Raw genomic sequence first — 11,124 nt, forward strand, 5'->3', positions numbered from 1 at the left:
GCTCAAGATTAAGTGCAAATAAAGTGTCACAACTATTATTAATAACTTTTAATGCAATAATATGTTCTATTATTTGTTATTTTATTTTGTAACAATAAATTATCAATATTTAGATATATATTTTGTAATCTTTCATATTTAACATAAAATGATAAACATCATTACTGTTTTGTATTAATATATAATAAATATGAAAGATATCCCCTTTGATTTCTTTATCATTAAATCTTCGCAATTCAGTTTAATTTTTTTAGCATTGGATTAGTTCAGTTAAAATTTTTTTTTGAACATACGCGCGATGGTTTACATTATGTATGCTTATAGTGTGTCAAGTGTATCATGTCTCTATAGCTGTTCCTCGTTTTACCGTCTCGTTCTAGTCTTGTTTCTTGTCGTGTCTCGTTTTTAAACAGATAGAACGTCTTCCAATCACCAAAATTAATTTATTTTTTAGTCCTATTCAGATACAAGTTGTAGAAAACGTTCATGAACAACATACACAAAAGCAGTGACAAAGACATGAGTTAACTGACCGCCTATCCCCATAAACTGATGAGCCAGCAGATCATATGTCCGTTTGGAGACAATAACTACCAAGGAGATGTGCGGAGGCCAGTCAGTCAGAAGTAGGCAGTCAACGAGTAATTTTATGAACTTTTGTAATCTAAAGAAATAAAATTGTTTTTTAAAAAGGGCTCTCGCCGGTCTCATTAGTTAATTCATGCTACAGTGCGAACAGTATTAAGTAATGCCAAACTCCAAAAACGATTTCGTGCTAAAAAAAGAGCATTAAGTAATAGATCAACTCAAAGTAGCTTTCATCAACCACGAACTAGTGCTGAACGTCAAAGATTATACAAAGCAAATAAGAAATACAGAAACTCAAGAAGAAGAGTTTACACAAACCCAAGAAGAGCAATATGTACAACATCTCGTTAAAAAATGTTAAATGTTGCAAATAAAAAAGATATTTTACTTCAAAAGGAAATTAAATTAAATTTTACCTATTCGTGATCTATTTATAAATTATAAAAATTATAAAATAAAATTATTATTGCCATCATGCGTTAAACAAGTTCAATAGTTTATGGTTTCTATTAATTTATGACGTTATCACTTCTGTCGAGCGTCCCGTGACGCACACCATTTTTTTAATGTAAATGTATATGAGAGAATACGGAATCGAGAGGAGAAGATGCTAAATACGTTCAAAATGCAGCCATTAGTCGAGCCACAAAACAACAAATACCAAACTGCAATCGCCAAAAAAAATTGGCAAAAAAACCAATCAACTGAATACCTTCGACTGCAGCTTGATGAAGATGAAGAAAGCAATAGGGAACAACTGGAGAAAAATTAGTTTGAAACCGATGAAAGAAAAGATCAGCCAGGCTTTGAAATAATCCTGAAGGGGAAAAAATTGACGAAAGAAATCACAGTGTCTTGAAGCTGAATGAAAACGATCTAAACTGCAAAATGTGAAGAAGCATCCACCAGTCAAGTTGGTAAAGAATCGAAAAAATGCGAAAAATAGTATTTTAGACCAAAACTGATCCAACGAAGAGAATATGGAGGCGATGGAAGGTCAAGTCAAGCAGAATCAGAATTAAAGAACAAAACTGGTAAAGAGTTGTTGCGAAAATAAAAAAAATGAATTCCAGATCTTTTTTTTAGTAGAGAGTATAAAAGTGTTCTAATGACGTGGAAATTATTTAGAAATCTTTTTTGAGATAAACGCAGAAAAAAATTAAAATAGTTTAAAAAAAAGTCGATTTTCTTGGAACGGATTAGTCCAACGTTTAAAACACCATTTTCTTAAGCATAAAAACAGCAACTTTGGCCTAATTTATCCGCCGTTGTATATCTTATGATTTACAAAAATCTCGAATTTGAAACACTCAACATTTAAGAAAATGTTTATATATTATTTTGATATGTTGTCTAAAACTAAATTTAAAATGTTTTATAAAACACATTTTATGTCGCAGAAGCATTGGTTGAATGACTAAATGCTTGCTTACGTGGAAAATAACAAAAATGAACAACTCAAGAAACCAATAAGAAGCTTTCAGGCATGTTAACAAACAAACATTCCATAAATTGAACACAACGCTTTATTTAAATTGCACATTTTTTTCAGCGTTGCTGAAAAAACAGGAATGATGGAAAGTTGGTACGTTTACTAGCAATTTATAGCAGCAAAACATAGTTCCACCTTGTTCTTGCTCTGATCTTGTTTTTGCTCTTAACGCGAGCAAAATCAAAGATCATAATGATTGTAATGACTTTATTCGGGTTAAAGTGATATTATTTTAATATTTAATGACCTAATCGTGAAGCATTTTTAGTTTGCTTTTTCTTTCTGGGTCAAAACCACTTGAATTTCCGCACTCATTTCAAGTTTCAATGCTCTATCCAATGATGCCAAAACGAATTCTGTGGCACAAATGGGGCCTGAGAAACTGCCAAAAAAGCAACGTAGTGATTGAGTCGAGTTTGCAGCTCAAAAAAAACACGCAATCTAAAACGTCGTGAAATCAAGACTTTTTGTGAAAACTGCCAACATTTCCTTATCGATAGTTCACTTTATAAAAAGGTCATTTAGTTATCTATGAAATTATGTAAAAATGAGCGTTTTTGGTCATTTTGATTCTGAGAAACGAGCAAAAACGGGACGGAAACATTAATTTTCGGAATAATCGTACTCCTAAGAGTCTGATATTTAAATTTCGCTTTCTGGGTCAAAACTGCCCGAATTTCCTCACTCATGTTGTTATGACTGAATCGGATTTTCAGTTCTCTATCCAACGATGCCAAAAAGAATTCTGCGGCTCAAATCACTTGCAAAACTTCGAAAAAAGCAGCGTCATGTTTGAGTCGATTTTGCAAGTCAAAAAAAAACACGCAAATCTAAAACTTCATGAAATCCAGACTTTTTGAAGAAAACTCCCAACATTTCCTTATCGATGGTTCACTTGCTGAAAAGGCCATTCAGTTATCTCTGGAATGATATAAAAATTTGCATTTTTTCTCATTTCGCTTCCGAAAAATGAGCAAAAACGGGACAGAAAACATGAAATTTTGGCACAATCTTGCACCTAAGCATTTGACATGTCAGGGTAAATAGATAAATAGACAATCTAACCAAGATTTTTAGCTTTTAAGTAAATGTTTAACAAGCCAACATTTTCTTGAAAATCTAGGCGTATGCCATGTGTTAGACTCGGTCACACGCTTTTTGTAAAACTACAAAATTTAATAACTGTGTATTTTTTATAAGATTTTTTAATTGATTCCTTTTAATGTTTCACCTTATTGTCATCAATTTTTCGCTATTATCGTTCATTCATTCTTCGGTGTTTCCCTTTTATCTTCTTCTGATAATTTCAGTTCAACCCGTCAATTTGTTACCACTATTTGTGCTCTCCTTCAAGTGTTGTCAGTATATTATTTTAGTTTCCTGTTTAGTTTTTCTGTGTTGTTTTTCCTCGTTCAACCTTTCAATTTCCTGACATTATTTTATTCATTTCATTTTTTCCATTCCTTGTATTTCTCTCTATTATTTTATTGCATTCGAATCTTTTTCAATTTTGCTTCATTCTTCCAACAAATCTTTCACCTACTTTTATTTCTGCTGGCTTCATTTCGTTCCCAGAGTTGTTGAATCTGTTGCAGTACCTGCAATAATTTGTTTTGTTCGTGCAATTGATTCAACATTTTTGTTTTTCTTTGAACTTTGTTTTCTTCTTCCGTATTTTCAGTGTTATTATAATGTTGGCAAGACGAATGTTTGTGATCGGCGCACTAAAACAGGCTGTTGCTCTTTAAAGTCCATTTTTGTCTATTAATAATCAAATGGTCAATTTAGATTGGTTTCTTCTCAGGATTTTTGGTACTTTTTAGGTATTTCTTAAGTCTTTGGTTACAGTTCATATGTAAAGTTGTAAAAATTCATATTTCATTCATCACAACTTTTCATGGAATGTTTTTTACATTTTCTTTTGCTCCTTTGGCTTTAAAGGAGCCCATATTTGTTATAGCTTTTAACTCTCAATAAAAATATGTTCTCTTTATTATTATAATTCTTAAAGCATAACTTTTATTCCGGTGTCAGATTTGCAATCAGCTCAATTTCTACCTACAGTTTATTCACTTCTTTTGAGGTTTGTCAGTTCCTCTACTTCTATTCTTCATTTTACAAGTCTAGAAAGATGAAGTCAATTTGATTTCGAACAATTTCGCCTGTAAACTTGAATTGAATATTTATTTTTTACCGCAATAAAACGTCGTCCTCTCCTTGGGTGGAATGCGTCATTTCAAATTAGAGAATCAAGAGTTATCTAGAATCCAGAATTGGGCTAATTTTTCCCAGTGCCTCCCTGGTCTCATACTTTCACTGTTGGTGATCACGCGTATCCGGCGTGTGTTTGTTTATGCGTGTCTATGTTTGGAATTCATAAACGTTTTTTGCTACTAAGGTTATGCACACATACATGAATGTTATTGTTTTCTTTTCCTAATGAATAGTTTTATGAATGTTGTTGCTTTGGACTAATATGGTAATAATAATAAAAATGGTTAAAAGCCTCGCAAATGCATAAATTTACTGTTTAGTGGAACAAGGGAATGTTGGTCCAATTGTACTTAATGCAGGAAAACATGCCCTCATTCTGTGTGACTGAAAAAGACGCACTTAATGTAGAATTATACGACAAAACTAAGCGATTTGTGGTGTTTATGCTGGCGAGGGTCCTTTATTGCTTAATAAAGAAGTTTTGATGGTGAAAACTCTTATAAATCAGGCGCACAATCAAAATGAGAAGCAGGTCGTAGACGTGGTTTAACTAGTAAACGGCTGCAAATTTGCATTTCATAATAATAACCGTAGGATTATGTGCGAGCGTGTAATTCCATTCCATTTCATTCTCGGGCGTTGAGCATTAAAGTGGTGTAGGAATAAGCGGCTTTCATCGTCTGGAAACATTACAAAATCTGTTAGTAAGTGATAGTGCAAAATTGAGAAAATCACCGATAGGATGGTGTCGGTAATCATGGGGCCAAAAGGACCCATTTGCATAGTCAAAGGCTTTTGCGCCCGCATTATCATCATTTGCAGTAAAACTGCCACGCCTTTGTCCTCGTTGTACCACAGAATCTTGTAGGCATCTGTCGATATTTTCAAACTCTGCAATCAGAGGGTTGACTCATTAGAAAAGATGTTTTAACCGCATACAAATAAAGAGATAGATAAACATTTATTAAACATTCACGTTGGTATAGACACAAACAAGATAACAACTTCCTTTGCCTAATATCTAAATAGGCGGGCTAAGTCGTCCATTACCATACGCAGGACGACGTCAAGAGATAATCTTGAAGTGGCGGTTTTGGTTTCACTCGAGGGGCATTCAATAAGGAAAAAAGGTCTTCCTGAAGGGAAGTCAAAAACCCCTTTTGCTTTGACTGTTTATCTTCATCATGTCAGCCTCAGTCAGTAGATGGCCTAGGCCAGTAGATTTACTTCGAACTACTTTCAATAAAAAAATGCTTGTAGCAGCATTTAATAGAGCCCACTTTTCTCTATCGATTTCTGAAAGTTCTGCGCGATTGCATTTTTTTCTGATTTTTTGCCAAATTTTTCGACATTCGGGTGCAGCTGTGACTGAGCGCCAACTCAAAATATACTGACTGTAAATGATTTATTGATTTAGAACTGCTTTCAATAGAAAGATGCCTGTTACAGCATTTAATAGAGCGCACTTTTTTCAATCGATTTCTGAAAGTTCTGCGCCATTGTATTTTTTCCTGATTTTCTGGCAAATTTTTCGACATTCGAGTGCAACTGTGACTGCGACCGCCACTTCCGGCAGACCGAATGCAAAAAATTAATTTCTTCATAACTGCTCTAAGTAGAAAAGTGGCTGTTCCTCTGTTTAAAAGTACGCACTTTTCACCCTGGATTTCTGACAGTTCTGCGTAATCGCGCTACTCCTGGGTTTTTATATTGAAGAACAGCTGAGTTAGTACGTCTCATTGTTTCAGCCCTTTGTTTATGTCGAATGCGCTTGAGACAGGGCTTCCAATTGTAACTCTGCTTTTGGATCCATTTACACACATTTGGGTTTGATTTTAATCAAAATAATTTAAGTTTAATTAGCTTTTGTGGGATTGATAGTTCCGCCATTGCCTGCTACAGTTCTACTCGCAAGATACTGTCGTAGGCTTGTTTAGAGTCGATAAATATATGGTGCAACTTTTGATTGAACTCCCAGCACTTTTTGAGAATTTGTCGATGAGTGAATATTTGGTCGACTGTAGACCTGTTTTTTTTTCTATCTCTTGTATCTCTTTTTTGTATCTTATATGACGCGTTTATCAATGAGATACCCCTGTAATTGGCACACTTCATTTTATCCCCCTTCTTGTGGATGGGGATTATTAAACGTTTCTTCCAATCAGTCAGCATTTCTTCCTTTTTCCAGATTGTAGTAATTAGCTGGTGTATATGCCGATGCAGACCTTCACCTCCATATTTTATGCAATCTGTTGTGTATCCTCCGACCGCGTCGTTGAACCAGTTTGTATGCTTCTTCTTTTGTGTTGAACCCAGTATTTCCTTGTCAGTATTAGATATTGATCGCTCTATTGTACCCCAGATCTCATTTACGTTCTCATCTTCATAGGCTTCTGGAAGGCTTTCCAATATTTGTTTTTGGAATTCGTTTTTTAGTTTACATACTTTCTACTTATTTGATCTTTCCGCGCTTTTATTTTTGCGCCTAGAGATGCGCATTCTCACCTTTGCTCTTACTACGATGTGATTCGAGTCCGCATCTGCACCTCTCAAGCTCCGTACATCAAGGAAGTTGCTTGCATGTCTCGCATCTTTTCATTTCATTTCATTTGATACCCACATCTGTTTGTGAATGTCCTTGTGTTCAAGCATTGTAGACTTGACTAGCAAGCTATTGCTAGCCTCTAGTTGGATGAGCCTCATACCATTGTCATTACTGATGTTGTGCAGGCTGTGTCCCTATGCCAATTTTTGGTTTGTACACTCGCTCTCTTCCAACTTTTGCAATGAAGTCCCCACAGTAAACACATGGGATCTATTTACGCGCTTCTTTCCTGTAAACAATAATAAAGTATGTTTTCCAACTTCTTCTTTTTCTTCATTCTTGATTTTAGGCGAATCCCTGTTCAATTATCGTTCACTTGCGTGAGGTTGTCGCTCCATCGTTTCCTGGGGCGCCCAACGTCTCTTCATCCCAATGGGGACGCAAGCGATTCTCACAAGTCTGTGATGGTCCATCCTGCTTATGTGCTCATTCCATTCTTTCTTCCTGTTTGCTACCCATTCATTGATGTTCTTGACATTACATGATGTTCTGATATCCTCGCTTCCCTCTTTATCCAGCAGTATCTTTCCGGTAATTCTACGGAGTATTTTCATCTCAGCTGCCTCTAGGAGTATTTTGGTTTTCGATGTTTCTGGCCTGGTTTCTGCTGTATTTTTCATCACCGACCTCACGACGGTTTTGCAGATCCTCGATTTAGTGTCCGTTCCCATACTCTTATTGCACCATATGGCATTCCGATAGCCAGCTGTTCTAATTGCTTTTGTTGTTTGATCTCTCACTTCTGCCTCAGTATCCCCAAAGTCGTAAAGTTCCACGCCACGGTAGTTAAATTTTATTTTCTGCCCGATTACTCTACTGCCAAGTTCCAGGATCCAGGTGCATCTTAGAGGGGTTTTTGATGTTAAAGACTTTGTTTTGGTCGGTGATATTTCCATATTTAGAGCCTTGGTTGTTGTTAGGTTGAATAAGTGTAATAACCTTTGTAAGTCATCTTCACTTTCTGCAACGAGAGCGGCATCGTCAGCATAACACACTATTTTGATTTCTGCATCCCCATTTTGCACCCCTTTAGCCTTCGAACAATTTTTTCCATTATTAAATTGAAAAGGTCAAACGAGTCAGGGAGTCTCCCTGACGAATACCGCTACCCGCTGGTATTGGATCTGTGAGGTCTCTTTCTATCTGGGCTCGTATATTATTGTTTATATATATGTTCTCTATGGTTTTAATGAGATTGTGTGGGATTTGCCTGTAGTAAAGGAGATGCAGGACGTCTTTCAGCTGGACACGGTCAAATGCTCTATTTGGATCAACGAAACATAAACGCTGGCTTGTTGGAATCGATCGATTTCTCGACTATTTGTCTTAATACGAACACGGCGTCTTTGCAAGATCTTCCCGATCTGAATCCCTGTTGTTCGTCCGCCAACGATGTAAGATTGTTGATTTTGTTTGTAATTACTTTAGATGCTAGTTTTAGAGCAGTGCTTAAAAGGTTTATTCCTCTATAATTAGATGGTATCCTCTTGTCCCCTTTTTTGAACATTAGCACAGTAGTGCTGGTTTGGCATGCATCTGGGATTTTGCGTTGAAATATAATTTTCTGTATTAAAGTTGTTAATTCTTCTGTTGGTCTTTGCCCACCGTATTTGAGCAATTCATTTTGTATAGCGTATTGCCCTGCGCTTTTTCTGTTTCTTAGTTTGTGTAGTGCGTTTTCTACGTCGGATGTATTGATTGTGGCATCTTAGTTAATAGTTATTTCTGGTGACGGTTTGTCGTTTTATAGAGATCGGTTAAATATCTGATTCACTCTTCCTTTTTTATGTGGGTTGGTTCTAGCAGTTTATTGACCTCCCTTATGAGCGATTTTATGAACCGCCATATCTGCTTTTGAAGCCCTGAAGCCCGTCGAAATCACCATCCAGGCGTTTGAAGAACATTTCCCAGTGATCGTTTTTTATTTTTCTCATTAATTCTTTAGTTTTGCTCTTAACTTGCTTATATTCATTAAATGATTCTGGCGTTCACATTCTACAATATTTTAGGTAGGCTTTTCTTTTTTCTTTACACTGTCCCTTGAATTCTGGGCGGAACCGTGGTTCCTTGTGGTTCATTACTTTTCTCACTTTTCTGGTTCATTCTCCAAGTGCCTCCCTTGTTGAATTCTTGATATTATTCTTGATTCTTTCCCAAACTACATTAGTGTCGTTATTATTTAAAATCGGGTTTTATTAGATTTTTTGTTGTAATCTATTTTTGTATAGATACTTTATCGTAGGCTCCCATAGCAGCTCATTTTTTTTTCTAAATTCTCCCTAACATTTCGGAAAACTTCACGAGCTATTGACTGTCATTCTGCTGCATTTCGCCTTTTCGATCTTCAATATCAGCAGGTTGTGTTACATAAACAATGGACCTAAGATGTCCTCAAAGAAAGAAGTCTAAGGGTGTTCAATCCGGTGATCTTGGAGGCCATTCAATTGGTCGCCTTCTACCAATCGAGTTGCTGCAATTCGAGAATCTCTCGTTTAACCATTGTCGGACCGGAAGAAAATAATGAGGTGCTGCTGGAATGTTAACCAATCATCCTCTAAATTGAATTACCTTCTGCATCAATTTGAGTTTCTAGCTCATCCGTGATAAGAGGGTCAATAGTCTCTTCAAGCATCTTAACGTACAGATCACCAGTCATATTTCCTTCTATAAATAATGAAACAATCATGGCATTTCCAAGAACACCAGCCCAAACATTAACTTTTTCAGGATATGGTGTTTGTCCGCCTCGAAGAATATGCGGGTTGTCGTCACTCCAATATCGAAAATTTTGTCTGTTAACATTTCCATTTAGAAAAATGAACATTCATTTGCTGAAATAGATATTCGGCAGAATATTAGAGATACTCATGGATTCACAAAACTCTAAACTCTACTCGTCTATCAAAATCATCGTCATAGAGTTCTTGAAATATCTGCACTTTGTATGGATGGAGTTTATGCATTTTCAGTGCTTTTCTTAGTCTCGTGTGATATTGCTGTCTGTTCTGCTACTGTCCGCAAGGAGTTGTTAGGCTCCTTCATTCATCAGTCGTAGGTCGTTTCTTTTTCTATTACTCACCGAACCAGTTTCGGAACACTGTTTTACCAAATAGGGCATGTCGTCTGGCCCTGCGGCTTTTCGGCTAGGGAGACAGCGAAGTCCCGACTTAATCTCCGACAGGGTTGTTATATAGGAATGCATAATCGAGGGTGGTATAGGATACTTCCATTCTACGAAAACCGCAGTCTGTCTTACGATTTTTGTCATCCTGAGTGGCTGGTTGCACTTTGGGTCCTTTTGCCAAAAAGTCGGCGAGCAGTTCGCTCGTGTCACTTTTGTTAATGTAACTCCGCCCCTCTTTTTCAAGTGCCGGGACTTGCTAGTAGCCTTTTCGGAGGCTTCTCGACAGTTTCTTTTCTCGACTGTATGTCTCTCCGCAACATCTGCTGCCCTTCGCTCCAATCCAACCCTTGTTGATTCAATTTTTCGCCTCAATCACGTCCAGGATTTCACCAGGAAGGTTGTTGCGGCCTATTTGGAACTTTTTTGGCCAGAGCTTGCTGTGACCGTTGTATATTCTCTGTCCGATTTTTTACTGCAAGCTCTAGAGCTTCGACACTCTCGATCCGGTTCGGAATACGCGTCAGGTCTTGTAGTCTCTGTCGATATCCGCGAAAATCGAAATCTTCATATGAATATCGAAAATCGTTAGTCGTATAACAAGTAAGCCACTTCACATAGAAACTCACCTGTTCTTTGACCTCATTACATATCCAACCCAGATAGAATACCTCCGCAACCAACATGGAGGAGAAGATGGCAGGAAAAGCCAGCGCTGAGAGGGATTTTACCTGAAAATTACCCCAAGGTTCACGAACTACATGTGATCTTGCATGTCTAACCACTTTGAGTTTAACAGTCACTTACCGCCATTAATGGGAAAAGCACACTGGCGACTTTAATGGAATTCAGTAGGAACGTAATGAACAGAATGGATTTAGTTGCTTCGTTTAGATCATCAATGTATCTGCAAAAAATAAGAGATGTTGAAGAACTTATAAAGCCAAACTCTGGTGTTGGAAGAATGGAGGAAGAAACGGAGTGAGAGTGTGAAGGTACAATGGAGAAAGTGAAGTAGCTCATGCAGTCAGATTGGATATATGGTCGGAAATTGAGGAGGTCAGAAGAAGAAGAAAAGTGAAACTACTAAAACTAATTAAAAAA

General features: G+C 36.8%; 1 protein-coding gene across 2 annotated transcripts; it reads right to left on the reverse strand.

The window, feature by feature from the left end:
• Nucleotides 1-4,638: 4,638 nt before the first annotated feature.
• LOC109533549 (odorant receptor 49b) lies at nucleotides 4,639-10,923 on the reverse strand. 2 transcript variants are annotated; one of them, XM_019898888.2, is made up of 4 exons: nucleotides 10,828-10,923; nucleotides 10,650-10,751; nucleotides 5,030-5,185; nucleotides 4,639-4,974 (listed from the first exon to the last, which is right to left on the reverse strand). In XM_019898888.2, exons 1-4 carry the CDS (start codon nucleotides 10,831-10,833, stop codon nucleotides 4,921-4,923), a joined length of 318 nt encoding a protein of 105 aa, XP_019754447.2. In that variant the 5' UTR covers nucleotides 10,834-10,923; the 3' UTR covers nucleotides 4,639-4,920. The 2 variants fall into 2 exon arrangements, with proteins under 2 accessions (XP_019754447.2, XP_048516676.1); XM_048660719.1 differs by having other exon boundaries at nucleotides 4,639-5,185.
• Nucleotides 10,924-11,124: the final 201 nt, after the last annotated feature.

The sequence above is a fragment of the Dendroctonus ponderosae genome, unplaced genomic scaffold (genome assembly GCF_020466585.1).
Source record: "Dendroctonus ponderosae isolate FM_Combo_2020 unplaced genomic scaffold, Dpon_F_20191213v2 Dpon_F_20191213_1, whole genome shotgun sequence".
Classification (NCBI taxonomy): domain Eukaryota; kingdom Metazoa; phylum Arthropoda; class Insecta; order Coleoptera; family Curculionidae; genus Dendroctonus; species Dendroctonus ponderosae.

Excerpts from the sequence above, each read along its gene's own strand:
- LOC109533549 (XM_048660719.1), bottom strand. Across the intron at positions 5,186-10,649 it reads GTAATGAGGTCAAAGAACAG|AGTTTGAAAATATCGACAGA; the intron begins GTGAGTTTCTAT and ends CTCTGATTGCAG.